At 39.7% G+C, this 15,210-nt stretch overlaps 1 protein-coding gene across 2 annotated transcripts in view; it reads left to right on the top strand.

Moving 5' to 3' along the window:
- Positions 1-14,709, top strand: part of LOC108443451 (stimulated by retinoic acid gene 6 protein-like) — a 37,155-nt gene extending 22,446 nt beyond the window's left edge. The window contains exons 11-19 of one of the 2 annotated variants that reach the window (XM_017724144.2): positions 731-824; positions 3,161-3,236; positions 4,924-5,005; positions 6,260-6,308; positions 7,405-7,522; positions 10,281-10,400; positions 11,259-11,422; positions 12,650-12,805; positions 13,700-14,709. In XM_017724144.2, coding sequence (XP_017579633.1) covers positions 731-824; positions 3,161-3,236; positions 4,924-5,005; positions 6,260-6,308; positions 7,405-7,522; positions 10,281-10,400; positions 11,259-11,422; positions 12,650-12,805; positions 13,700-13,902 — 1,062 coding nt within the window. In that variant the 3' untranslated portion in view covers positions 13,903-14,709. The remainder of the gene's footprint in view (positions 1-730; positions 825-3,160; positions 3,237-4,923; positions 5,006-6,259; positions 6,309-7,404; positions 7,523-10,280; positions 10,401-11,258; positions 11,423-12,649; positions 12,806-13,699) is intronic. The other variant, XM_017724145.2, reaches the window with a different exon arrangement.
- Positions 14,710-15,210: the final 501 nt, after the last annotated feature.

Here is a 15,210-nt window from a genome sequence, read left to right on the forward strand (position 1 = left end):
AAACACATGCTGCCATTCAGAGAACGTCTTTTTGCTTAATTCAGCAAGACGATGTCAAACCACCTTGTGCACATGTTACAACAGCATAGCTCTATAATAAAAAAAAGCATGCTGAACTTATCTGTGTGCAGTCCAGATCTGTCACCCATTGAAAACATATGGCACTTAATGAAACAAGAAATACATCAAATGAGACCCTGAGCTGTTGAGCAAATGAAAAAGTAAGAATATGAAATCATTTCCCTCTAAAAACCACAGCACTTGATCTTCTCAGTTCCCAAACGCTTACAGAGAGTTGTTAAGAGAAGAGGTGGTAAACACAGTGGTAAACATGACCCTGTCCCAACTTTTTTGTAATGTGTTGCTGCCATGAAATTCTAAAAGGGGCATATATATATTTCGAAAAACAATATAAGTTTCTCATTTTCAGCATTTTATATGCTGACTTTGTTCTTTGAGCTGTATTTCCAAGTAAACATCGGGTTTAAATGATTTGCACATCATTGCCTTTTGATTTCATTAACATTTTGCACAACATCCCAACTTTTTTTCTACATCGTATCATAAAGTAATTCTCTGTCATTTTAGAACTGGCCACAGCTCAATTCATCATTCTTGACACCTTTAACATTTCTTCACTTGTACTTACAGCCAGTGTCCTACTGAATAACTGAAGTCAGGCTTGTTTTATACTGTATAACTGTAGCTTTGTATTGTTTTCTTCTGGTAGTTCATTTCATATGAGCAGGTTTTTACTTCACTGATCATTGCGGAGATCCAGAGTATATCAAGTGGAACTGGACTACAAACTAGTTATTTTGCAAGTGAGATCACTTTTTTTAATTTCATATAGTCTTTGGACCTTTAACATTGTTTACGTACTACACACCCAGTTTCAGAAATGTTTGGAATACAGTATGTGAAATGCTGTTAAGAACAGAAAGCATGATAACTAAATTGTTTGACCTTTTATTAAATTGGAAGCCCTATATAAACATATAATATTTGATGTTTTACTTAAAATTTTTGAAAAAATGGATGCTCTTTCCAAATTTGATACCTGCAGCTCATTCCAAAAAAGTATGGACAGGAGCCTGTTTACCACCATGTTACATCATCTTTCCTTTTAACACTTAATAAACGTTAGGGGAATGAAGACAGACGGATCCAGTTTAGAAAGAGAAATTTTTTGCCATTTTTCTTCAGCTGTATTTTGCTCTTCTTAATGCACCACGTTTTCAGTGGGAGACAGGCAGGCCAGTCTAGCACCCACACTCTCTGATTACGCAGTCATGTTGTCGTAACACGCATCAAATGTTTTTTGATGTTGTCATGTTGAAATAAGCATGAACATCCCCGAAAAAGGTGGTGTATAACAGGCAGCATATGTTGCTCTGAAAGGTGTTTGCATTAATGGTGCATTCAGAGATGTGCAGGTTACTCAGTAATAACTTCCCTCACAATGACAGATGTAGGATTTTGAACTTTATGCTGGTAACAATCTGGAGAGTCCAGTGAAGAGAACACAATGTCCAGTGTTTCCATAAACAACCTAAGAGTTCAATTAATCAGACCACAATAAATCCATTTCAGATGAGTCCAGAGCAGTTGGCGGTGTTTCTGGACTTTGTGGTCATGTGGCTTCTGCTGTGCATGATACAATCTAAATGTGCATTTACTGGTGCAGCGACAGATGACGTTTATTGATAACAGTTTGTCAGATTGTTCCAGAGCCCATATGTAAATATCCATCACAGAAGCATGGCAGTTTTTAATGCAGTGCTGTCTGAGGGCTCAAAGGTCACAGACATTTTTCATGTGGTCATGTGGTTTTTGGCCTGTATGCATAGAGATTCATTATATCTTCTGATGATATTATGTATTTGTAGAAGGAGAAATACCTAAAATTCCTGCAGTCGCTCGCTGTCAGATTTTTGTTTGCTGATGCATTTTTGGCAAATGAGCCACGTCCCATTCTTGCTTGTAAAGGAGTTTTCTGGTTGCTCCTTTTATACCCAGCATGATTGCATCACTTTAAGATGTTTTTAGAAGCATTATTTTACAATGTTCCTAGTTGTAAGCTGCTCCTGTCCCAACGTTTTTGAAACATGTTGCAGACATGAATTTCAGAATGAGCATGTGTGTGCAAGAAAACAATAAAGTTGATAAGATGAAACAATACATATGTTGTCTTTGTGCTGTTTTCATTTACTCCGATCAGGCATAACATCATGACCACCTCCTTGTTTCTACATTCTCTGTCCATCTTATCAGCTCCACTTACTGTATAGCTGCACTTTGTAGTTCTACAGTTACAGACTGTAGTCCATCTGTTTCTCTGATACTCTGTTACCCTGTTCTTCAGTGGTCAGGACCCCCATGGACCCTCACAGAGCAGGTACTATTTGGGTGGTGGGTCATTCTCAGCACTGCAGTAACGCTGACAGTGTGTTAGTGTGTGTTGTGCTGATCTGAGTGGATCAGACACAGCAGTGCTGCTGGAGTTTTTAAACACCTCAGTGTCACTGCTGGACTGAGAATAGTCCACCAACCAAAAATATCCAGCCAACACAAGCTGTGCAGCAGCAGATGAGCTGTCGTCTCTGACTTCACATCTACAAGGTGGACCGACAAGGTAGGAGTGTCTAATAGAGTGGACAGTGAGTGGACACAGTGTTTAAACACTCCAGCAGCACTGCTGTGTCTGATCCACTCGCACCAGCGCAACACACACTAACACACCACCACCAACACGTCAGTGGTACTGCAGTGCTAAGAATGATCCACCACCCAAATAGTACCTGCTCTGTGAGGGTCCATGGGGGTCCTGACCACTGAAGAACAGGGTAACAGAGTATCAGAGAAACAGATGGACTACAGTCTGTAACTGTAGAACTACAGAGTGCAGCTATACAGTAAGTGGAGCTGATAAGATGGACAAAGAGCGTAGAAACAAGGAGGTGGTCATGATGTTATGACTGATTGTTATATGTACAGGTTACTGTTAACAGATTACTGTTCTTTGTTTTCATCTGCATTGTACATACTGCCTGACTTTTTTGGAATTAGGTTTGTGCATCACTTTTATTTTATGATATTGAAATATTTTTTCTCCATTAAATGAGTGCTTTAATAATCCTATTTTTGCTTTGTTTTCTAGCTACCTGGTATGTCACTACAGCCTTAGCTGCGTTGTCGTCTGTGGCGCACATCGGCCACGTTCTGATATGTTACAAGTATGTGTGAACGTACTGTGGGGCAGGACTCATTCAGAATAAGAAAATAGAGAATGGAGAATCTCACAAAAAAGCCCCTATGATTTCATTATAAAAGTAGATGGAGCTCCATCACGCCAGAGAACACGCTTCCACAGCTCTACAGCCCATCGCTGGAAGGCTTGATTCCGCTCTAGCCCACGCTTGGCGTGAACTAAGGCTGCTCCAGAGCGTCCTATTCTCTTTAGCAATGGACGTTATACAGAGATGTGAAAAAGTATTTGCCCCAATTTACTATATTGTCGCTAATTTGTCACATTTAAATGTTTCAGATAATCTAATTTTGCTACAAGATAAGGATGACATGGGTGAATACAAAATGCAATTGCAACTGTTTCATTTATTGCTGTGGAGTTTTGTGCCCACTCTATTTTGCAGAATTTGTAGGGATTTTGGCATGAAATGCTCATTTAGGGTCTTGCCACAGCATCTCAATGGGATTCAAGTCAGGACTTTCACTGGGCCATTTCAAAAACTTCATTTGCTTTCTTTTGAGCCGTTCAGAAGTGGACGCGCTTGTGTGCTTCGGATCATTGTCCTGCTGCATTATCCAACGGTGCTTGAGCTTTAGTTCACAAACTGGTAGGCGGATATTCTCCTTCAGGATTTTCTGAGAGCAGAGTTGTCACAAGTCATCCAGGTCCTGCGGAGAGGCCATCACACTACCACCACCATGCTTCACTGTTAGTATGATGCTGTTATGGTGGATTGCAGTGTTAGCTTCAAGCCAGATGTAACGGGAACCATGTCTTCGAAAAGGTTCCACCTTTGATTCAACAGGCCACACAATATTACCCCAAAAGGCTTGGCGGTCATCTAGATGTTTTTTGGCAGATGTGAGACAAGCCTTTGTGTTCTCTTTAGTCAGCAGTTGTTTGCACCTTGCAGCTCTCCCATGGATGCCACTTTTGTCCCGTGTCTTTTGTTATTGTGAAATCATTTTTATTCACCTTAATTGAGGCAAGTGAGGCCTGCAGTTCTTTTGTGACCTCCTTGATGAAACGTTAATGTGCTCTTGGTGAAAGTTTGGCAGACTGGTCACTCCTGGGAATCCACTGTTCCAAGTTTTCTCCATTTGTAGATAACGACTCGTACCGTGGTTTGCTGGAGTCCCAAAGCCTTAGCAATGGCTTTGCAACCTTTTCCGGACTGGTAGATTTCCGTGACTTTGTTTTGCATCAGTATTTGAATCATTTTAGAACATTGCGTCATGTGCTGTTTTTGAGACCTTCTAGCTTGCCTGGGTGTGTCTAATGACATTGAACCCAACAGTCAATTGAATCTGGTTAACTGGTTGATTAAGTAGTTAAGGGGGCAGTTACTTTTAACCAGGTAAGACTGAACATTTTTCCTACAATAAATAAAATCATGATTTAAAACCAGCATTTTGTGTTTACCTGGGTTATCAATGTCTAGTATTAAAAGCAGTTTGATGATCTGTAACATCTAAGTGTTACAAATATGCAAAAATATATTGGGAGATATTGGGGAGGGGGCAGGTATTTTTTTACCTTAAAATAACTAAATTCACTGATTAAAGGCCTGTCTGGATGTTTTGGACAGCTAGAATATCTCCACTACTTTGTATTTTACACCAAGGTGTCTTTATTTTGAGATTCATTTGTTAATTCATTTGGTCATTTGACAGGAAGCACGTGAAGAGACTGTGGGCGGGGAACAAAAGCTTTGTGCCAGAGAAGTACCACACGCTGAACTCTTCTGTTAGCGTGGTAAGCATGCAAATGTTTGTATGTGCCTGTATGGACCACAGTAGGGATGCACTAATCATGAATTTCTTTGACTAATTCCAACATTTTATTAGCCATTAAATCTGAAGCGACACTTTGAGGGCTGTTGAGGCTCATCTCCAATTTGACTTCAATTCTGATGCCAGTTGACGGGAACGTATTTCGATTCCACACAAATTGATTGACTTCCATGGTACCAGGTGGTTCCTATAGTGTTCCCAGTGGTTGTTATGGTGCTGCCAGGTGGTTGCTGTGGTTTTCCTGTGGCTGCTGGGTGATTGCTATTTTGTTGCTGTAGTATATCAGATGGTTGCTATAGTGTTCCCAGAGATTGTGTAGGTGCTGCCAGGTTGTTGCTGGGGTTTTTTGGATGGCTGCTTGGGTGTTGCTAGATAGTTGCTATGGTATCCCAGGTGGTTGTAAGGGGGTCTACACAGTGCTATGATATCCTGGATAGTTGCTAGGGTTTTGCTAGGTGGTTTCCATGGTGTAGCAGGTTGTTTTGATAGTGTTCCCAGGGGTTGTTTGGGCACTGCCAGGTGGTTGCTGTGGTGTTTCGGGTGGTGCTTGGGTGTTGCTAGGTGGTTGCTATGGTATCCCAGGTGGTTGTAAGGGGGTCTAATACAGTTGCTATGGCATCCTCGATGGCTGCTGGGGTGCTGTTTGACTGTAAGCCAATTTGTCTTGACAAATATTACATTTTACTTCTTTATTTTAGCTGTGTCTAACAGTGGTCTCTAAATGTGTGGGGGTGCAGACAGACCTGAGCGTCTCTGTGTGGAATCATCACACAGTCCGAAATTTTGGAGTCGACTGTCAATTCCTGAATTCCTGGAATCGAATAATTGATTTTTTTTAGTATTGACAACAGGCCCTAATTTGGGTTGAATGAACACATGAAACATTAGCACTTTTGTAGTTATTTCTCTTTCTTCTTTGAAGTCGCGATATAAATTATATTAAGTGCTGTTCAATTTAGAACTGTCAATGAAAACTTGCCTTTTAAAATCACATACATCTAAAAATGTACTACATTGAAAGTAAGCAGACTGGCTGTTTAGCACAGTGAGTCATGCATAATTATGCTACCACATTTTGGGTCTGCTGATTCTGATTGTGTTTTATCTATGGGCTTGATTATGTCCTCGCTTTGAAGATACCTTCATGCTCCCATATATGCTAACATGCTATACAATAGTTAATAACAATGGATTACATTCAATAATCCACCCTCAGGCTGCCCTTGCGAGGTACCCTGGCTGCCAGATAGCTTACACAATGTGGGGTAAGTACACTTGTCCTCTTCAAATGTTACTGATTACTATTTATCTTTGCTGAATTTAGACTTTAGTCAATGGTACTCGCATAGCAAACACTACTGTACAGCACTAAGAAGCATCATTAATATTCAAACGTAGTACACAAATCCTGTGTGTACGTCAAGGTGGAGATAACCTTTATAAAAGCACAACCCCATTTTCAAAAAAGTTGGGATGTTGTGCAAAATGGCATTAGTGCACATGGCATGGGTGACGTGCCCATCTGTGAAGGCACCATTAATGCTGAACGTTATATACAGGTTTTGACAACATGTGCTGCCATCCAGATGACGTCTTTTTCAGGGAAGGCCTTGATTATTTCAGCAAGACAGTGTTAAACCACGTTCTGCATGTATTACAACAGCAATGCTCTGTATTAAATTAGTAGGTGCTAAACTGATCTGCCTGCAGTTCAGACCTTGGCGCCTTTTGAGACAAACAAAAAATACAACAAAGGAGCCCCTGAACTGTTGAGCAGCTGAAATCCTGTATCAGACAAGAACGGGAAAACATTTCACTTTCTGATCAACAGCAATTGGTCTCCTCAGTTACCAAACACTTACAGAGTGCTGTTAAAAGAAGAGGTGAAGAAACACAGCAGTAAACAGGCCCCTGTTCCAACTTTTCTGGAACGTGTTGTTAGCATCAAATTCAACATAGGCATATATTTCTTCAAAAACAATCAAATTTCTCAGTTTCAACATTTGATATGTTGTCTTTGTAGTATTTTCAGTGAAATATAGGGTTCAAGTGATTTTGCATCATTGAATTTTGCTTTTATTTACATTTTGCACAGCATCCCGACATTTTTGGAAATGGGGTTGTAAAAGTCCAATCTTTATATTTATACTTGGGTACAAAAGACCTAAAATATACTTAAGCTATCAAAAGTCGTACTGTGAGTTATTGAGTTCTTATGAAGTTGCCGAAGTTTTATTACACACATTTTTATAACATTTGCATGGTTGTAGTTTTCAAACATGATTTTGACGTTGTTCTATTGCTTTGATGAACAAAAAATGTTTTAAAATGAGAAATTATAGTAAAACATGCTTTTTGCAGGTTATCTCATTGTGCACATGGGCCTATTTGTGTTTGGGATCATCACTGTGTATGTGGTTATTTATCCGATCGAGATGTGTGGATTTATCATCTGGCTGCGACTAGCACTGTTGTTGATGTAAGTCCACAGACACAACTCAAACAAAGCACGATTATAATCACTTACACATTTTCTTGTCCGTTGATCTGTATGACTCATATGTCTTTGTGAGCCAGTATCAAGTCACAACAGATGTAACCTAATCTTATAAACCCCATGTGTCAAAGACAAGACAGATCAGACCCGTGATACAGTCCTATCCGCCCCGTTAGTATTAGCTCGTTTCCCAGTGCCCTGCGCTACAGTCCCCAGCATGGACTACAACGCAGTGTGCTCCGACTCTCCTACCCCAACATCAATCTATGGGACAGGGGTTACACCTCAGTTCTACACAGTTCCACACCAGTCATATCACCAAACCATGAACGGCAGTTCAGCCAGTATAGACACTTAACATCAGCTCAGCAGCTCAGAAATTGAGCCCATGTCGTCATGAAGCTAAGAAAGGTTGTCAGGTGTCTAGTTCAGGCTAAGGTTTAAAAGCTTCTGGGGACATTTAAATATAGAATAGTTCTAGTATTTATGTTATATTTCAAGGTCTACTACAAATGCCTGTATTTTACTGTTGGAAGTTTTTGTGTATGTTGAACAAACAATGGTCAGTTCAGTTTATAGTAACATGTTAATATAAAAATAAATAAATGAAAAATGAATAAAACACAGACTTGTTTTTTAAAATAGCACTTTGGGTGGTTGAGTTTGACGGCCCACTATACAGCAATACAGAATGGTTTTAGCATAAACTTTGGCTGCATTTCTGGATGGATGACTGACCTCCAGTCCGCAGTAGAAGCAGCTTGTTAATTCTGAACTGACCACACTGACTGGAAAGATTGTCAGAAATGGTAAAATGTTGTGTTTGACGCTGTAATGTCCAATGTTTTTGGGGAAAATGTGAAGGTGTCTAATTTGATCCTGTTACTGCCAGGATGGCAAGCAAGCGAGAGAACGAATGGAAAGAGTCTATAAAGCACTCAGCCTTCCGCTTTCTGCTTCATCCACCCCATGGCTCCCCACATTCTCCTTATTTTTTTATTTTTTATTTTTTTATAATTTCTTTATTGAGCAACAACAATACAAAAAAAAGGATGGGGTGGACCCCAAACATAAAAATTGCTCGACGTTCTCCTTATTTTAAGATTACGCCTGACTCTGAGACTTTTTACAGTTAAAATGTTCGGTAACACCTTTATTTGAAGGCTACCTACATAAGGACTTCATGACGCATTCATAAGAGCTGAATAATGCGTTTATGAAGCACTACTTGAACATTTATTAAGTGCTTATGTCGGTTCTCGCAACCTGATATAAGATGTTTTATGAAATAAATGACATTGTACTGACATAATAAGAAGAAACATATTTACAGCACTAAACATATTTAAACTTTAAATTGCATCAATCATCTTATCCACGCCATGGAGGGAAGAGGGGGTGGTTTCCAGGCATATTTAACCTGATATCAGTACAATGATCTTAAGAATGCTGACATAAATAGTTATGTACAGTGTTTTAAATGTTTAGTGCTGTAAATATGTTCAATGTTTATTCTTATTGTGTCAGTACAATGTCATTTATTTCATAAAACATCTTATGTCATCTTATTCCTGAGCTGCTAAAAGTGTGAAACCCAGTGACTGACACTAAGCACACTGTTAGGTTGGTGCTGAAGGAATGGTGCAGCAGTTACATTCTGGCGATTGAGGCATCAGAACCGCTGGACTGTTTAAGGTGGAACAGGAAAGTTAGCTAGCTACCGAGACATTAGCATACTATTAGCGATTTTTCATTCTTGTTATGAAGAAAACGACCAAAATACACTGAAACCACATTAAACTAAGATAAAACAGTGGGCATCATAATATGCAAAGCACATTTGTGTATTTCTTTGCTCGCTCGCGTTGCCATCTTGCCGGTTTTTCCTTTTTTTTCTCATAACTCTGTTTGGAGTCTCTGAAAAACCTTCATTTGGAGGGCCATGTAGCCCCAACACTTCACCCCTCTATCCCAACAAGAACTGGGACGTCCCACTCCTAGACGTGAACGCGCAAAACAGAGGGTTAAGGGTTGAGTGGTAGGGACGAGGGGTGAAATGGGACTGGGCCTAAGACTCACTGCATCCTTGTTAGACTTGGCATTCTGTAACGTTGGGAGAGTAGGAGATGAAGCAGGATGCTTTTATTATTTTAAGATCACAAGATAATTAAGTCATGAACTCAAGATAATAACATTATCTGTTTGCGACCTCATAACCTCTTCGGTCTTCCGTAGATTGGAAAACATTTTATCTTTCATTTTTTTAGCCGTTTTACTCCATTCACCCTCATTTACTGCGGTCACCCTCTGGTGTCCTGCAGTCATGTTTTTGGTATTAAGGGGGAATGGGAAGAGGCCAGGCTCCTCCTGGCTCTGGTGCTGTCACTTTGTTAAAAAAATATTTGCTTTAGTTTTGAGAAACAGTCTGTATTTTGAGGTGTTATCGCCCTCTGCTGGGCTGGCATGCTCATGCGGGCTTTTTTTGCATCATTGTGTGGAGGCAGAGATTTTGGATTAGTTACTGGTAAAAAAAACACTTTTTAAAAATATTTGGCATGTGTTTCACTCACAAATACGCCACATCGTGGAAGGACAATGTGTTATGATTTCACATGCCTGCTTTTAATACAGTGTGTAGTTATTGCCTGTTGTAATTAAACTACTCCAGAATGGACACAAATAAGCATGAAAATCTCTATATGACTTCGATCCTAATTTTGTTTATGTGTCTTGAAAACAGGTCAGGTTTCATCATAATGTTGGTGTTGGTTGGAGTGCAAGTTGTGCTGGTGCGGGTTTTCTTCCTGCAGGACAGACTCTCCCCTGAGGACCCGCAGAAGCCCCTTGCACTCAACAACAGGTAAGAAACCCAAGAACGATACCTTATGACTATGAATACGACAGTCAAATTTATAGTGGTTTCCGTCTTCTTCAGAAATAGATACAACCCCTTCCTTGTGACTCCACTTTACAGTTGGGGACAGTAACCCATCTGCTGATGTACAGTGTGTTAGTCATCCTCTGGCCCTTTGTCACTGGTCTTTTTGTGACCACAAAGGTGAACTTGGCTGGATATCTTTGGGTGGTGGACCACTTTCTCTGGCTGAACATCGATATAGTGCACATATAGGTGTTTCTAATAAAGTGGCCAGTGAGTGGAAGCAGTTAGTTAGTGGAAACATAAGGTAGGTGTTTCTAGTAAAGTGACCAGTGAGTGGAAACACAAGGTGGGTGTTTCTAATAAAATGGCCAGTGAGTAGTAGCATAAGGTAGGTGTTTCTAATAAAGTGGCCAGTGAGTGGAAACACAAGGTGGGTGTTTCTAATAAAATGGCCAGTGAGTAGTAGCATAAGGTAGGTGTTTCTAATAAAGTGGCCAGTGAGTGGAAACACAAGGTGGGTGTTTCTAATAAAATGGCCAGTGAGTGGAAGCACAAGGTTGATGTTTCTAATAAAGTGGCCAGTGAGTGGAAACACAAGGTAGGTGTTTCTAATAAAGTGGCCAGTTAGTGGGAACGCAAGGTTGATGTTTCTAATAAAGTGGCCAGTGAGTGTGTATCCTGCCCTTAACTTTGCAGGCCTTAGCTCTCATTATTGACAGACACTGTTTACCTGCTCACTGCAGTTGATAGTAATCCACAGTTGGCATTATATGTTTTATTCATAAGATGTTATCATGCTACTTATTATCCACTGTAACGTTAATATTCCCTCTCCAGGAAAGCCTTCCACAACTTTAATTACTTCTTCTTCTTCTATAACGTGATCTTGGGACTGGGGAGCTGCGTCTTACGGCTGCTGGCCAGTGCCTATGTCAGTTTGCTGTTGGTGTCGCGCATCAACCGGACCATCATGCCAAAGGGTTATGAGCTGTTTGATATAGGTACAGTATGTCTTGATGGACATCTTTTACACCCCTAAACCTCATCTGTCCTTCTAAGTTTGAAATTAGAAAAAATCACCTTAACATTTCCCAAAACCTGCCTTAGACTTGCTGAATACTCTCAGTTAAAATGTCATCGTGCCCATTAGATAGTGCACAGAATTCTAGGCTGTTACCTTAATTAGTTTCTGACATATAGAGGATTTTAAAAAAGGACGTGGCCTTAATTTTTGCTTATGAAAGAACATTATAGAAATTGGTCAAATGTTTTTGGCTACAGCGTCCAGTTTTCTTGTTTTACATGAAGGTACTGGAAGTTTGAAGGTAAATGTGAAAAGGGGGATTTTAGGGAAACAGTTGCTCTTATACAGAGCGACTTCCCATTGAAAGGTATTGAATTCTTATAGACAGCACATGCTGTGTGTGTGTGTGTGTGTGTGTGTGTGTGTGTGTGTGTGTGTGTGTGTGTTAGTACTTAAAGAGTTGATGGTGATCTGTTAAGATATTGGCCTATTTTATCCCTTCATGAGAAATGACCAAATTGAGATGAACACAAAATCTTTTTCTTGAAAATATGCAAAATTGTCAATTGTCAAATGCCAGATTTGAATTTGATGCCAACAACATGTTTCAGAAAGGTTGAGACGGTACTAAAGCCACAGGAGTAAAATCACACGAGATTCTGTAGTGAAATGCACTGCATGGGCTCAGGAACACTTCTGAAAACCACTGTCTGTGAGCATAATTCATTGCAGCGTCCACAAATGCAAGTTGAACTCTACCACGCAAAGAAGAAACCAAATATAAACAGGATCCAGAAACACTGCCGCCTTCTCTGGGCCTGAGCTCATGTAAGATGGACTGAGGTGACGTGGAAAAGTGTCCTGTGGCCTGACGGATCAACATTTTGAATTCTTTTTTGGAAATCATGGATGGTGCATCCTCTAAAAAGGAGAGAGATCCCTCAGCTTGTTATCAGCGTACAGTTCAAGGCCAGTATCTGTGATGGTATGGGGAGGTGCATTAGTGCAACTGGCATTGGTGACTTGCACATCTGTAACGGCAAATTAATGCTGAATGATATATACAGATTTTGGAGTAACATATGCTGCCATCCAGATGAAAAAACTGAAAAACTGCTAAACTGACCTCTCTGCAGTCCAGATCTGTCAGCCACTGAAAACATTTGGTGCATTGTTTATTGACGTACTTGTTTTGTGTCTGCAGGCTACCGTACGTGGATAGGAATGATCATGACGGATCATTACCATAACAACCCGGTTCTGATCTGTTTCTGCCACCTCCTGCTCAAACGCACTCTGGAGAGACAGACAGCCGTACAGGGAGGCAGACAGGCTTACTCACGCTTAAACAGCTCTTCAGGTAACTGCACACAAACAATTTTGCATATGCAAGGAGCGGCCACTTGTTACAATAGCAGTGATGGCATGATTGTTGTTTATAGTTCAGCTGTATCTGCATCTACACATCTTTATTTTGTTACGCTGCATTAAATCTAAAATATTGCAGACGCATGAGCTCTTTTTAATTTAGTTTTATTAATCCTCTGCTGCATGAATTATGACTTAAACATGATATAATGTTTTAATATGTTTTTGTTATTTGAAATCGCTTAAATAATGGAAATCTTTGGAAAAAAAAAGTATAAACATTTTGTGGGTTACGTGCAAGATTGTTGCCATTTGGCAACAGTGCGCAATCGTACCATAACACCATAAAATCAATAAAAAAGGCAGCATATAATTAAAAGATTTCTCTAAAAACATCCTTTTACAAACTACCGTTTTTGTCAGATTTTATCACAGATTTCAAATATGTTCTGAAACATTCATGAGTGTGGTCTTGTATGAGTAGAACTAATTTCAGTTAGAGCATTGCCAGGATGGCCCTTAAGTGGACAGATTTTCCTATATGGACTTTGGTTGAACATCCTAGAAAGAAATAAAATACAACGTATTAAATGAGCCGTAACTTTTTCACTGGCCACATTTTATGTTTATTTTTCCTCATTATGTGAAATTCAGCTAAATAAACAGTAGTTGTGCATTAAAAGATGCAGAAGTGTGTTGACAGTAGAGAAAATGTTCACTTGTTCTCACTTAGAAAATCATTAAAAACATAATTCAGCCAGGGCGACCAAACTTTTGCATGAAGACGTGGTAACAAGAACAGCCTTTTTAATGCTACAGGATTAAGAGAGGTTGAAAAGTGGTCATAACGTAGATCAATCCATCTTTCTCTCCTGTGTTTGTTCAGGGAGTCCACTAGAGGTCAGATTCCGCGCCCGCTGGCTTCTCCTCTACACTCTCTTGAGGAACCCCCAACTCATCCTGCTGAGGAAGCGCGAAAAACGCAACAACAAACAGGAACAGCTGGCCGTAGTCTGGGTCACGATGCAGACACAACAAGCAGACGCAGCGGCCGTCGTCCAGTCTACTGACTGTTCGCTCTTACTGTAAAACCCTGATTTTAAAACAGAGGCCACTATGAAATATACAGTATATGCACATATGACCACAAACACCAACTGCAAGTTGTATTAATGCATCAAAGTTTCTACAAACACAAAGGCCCATTGTGTAGGTATCATATTGCTTGGCAACCATAACCAATCACAGTGTTTCCCACAGGATTTCATTTACATTTACGGCATTTGACAGACGCTCTCATTCAGAGCGACTTACAGTTTGATCATTTTACACAGGTAGGCCAAGGTGGTGTTAGGAGTCTTGCCCAAGGACTCTTATTGGTGTAGTGTAGGGCGCTTCAAAATAACATACTCAACAAACATGCTTAGAAACTGCAGAATACAGTCTGTTTACAGCCTGTTTTACGCAAACAAATGTTTATACGTATCAGCAGATATCAGAATGTTGGTATCTGATTTTTTTTGTTAGTATTAAATGAATGGAATCAGCCTGATACCCAATGCCAGTACTGGTATCGATGCAGGCCAAGTAAGAATATTTCCGCCTCATTGTAAAACTGGCATGACAAATTTAGACTATGATGGGCCGTCATAGTCTTGATAATTAAAGGGAAACCTTGCTATTGTTAACAAACTACATTGCTTACAGTATTAAGCTGCATTGTTGCCAGTATGTTATTCAGATACTGTTTTGCCCAAAGTATTGAAACTGGGGAAACTGTTTTGTATGGTTGTTTGTATTTCCTTGTTCTAAACATATGACCCTTGTGGCCTTATATATATTTCAGGCTGGGTTTCATGCAAGTAGTTCACACTTTTTAGATTTTTGTATATTTTTCCAGCCATTCTTATATATATATATATATATATATATATATATATATATATATATATATATATATATATATATATATATAAAACTACAGTTCTTTTCTGTGTATTAAAGTTTTTATCTGTCCAATGTATGTTAAACCATTAACAATCAGTGAGCATTAGCGGGCTACTTAATGAAGCTGGTTACAGAAGCGTTGGTGTCGAGAAACACATTTGCTGTTCTTGCTCAGAATCAGTGAAAAATGAGTACATTTTGGCTGTTTTATTCAAAAACTCATCAGAGCTCTAATACAAAGCTAAACCTTTTGGCTTAAGACATAATGAGAAATCACCAAATTTGAGTTTTATGGCCCCAGAAACCTCTGAGGGTTCTCTCAACCCCCTCATCTGCTGTCTGTCTCACCTCATGGCAGCACTGTGCAAGAGAGAAGACCTCAGAACCATCTCTCTTCTCCAGTGACCCAATATATCTGTAGAGTTTAGATTTAACGAAAGTAAAATCTGG

This window comes from Pygocentrus nattereri, chromosome 22 (genome assembly GCF_015220715.1).
Source record: "Pygocentrus nattereri isolate fPygNat1 chromosome 22, fPygNat1.pri, whole genome shotgun sequence".
NCBI classification, from domain to species: domain Eukaryota; kingdom Metazoa; phylum Chordata; class Actinopteri; order Characiformes; family Serrasalmidae; genus Pygocentrus; species Pygocentrus nattereri.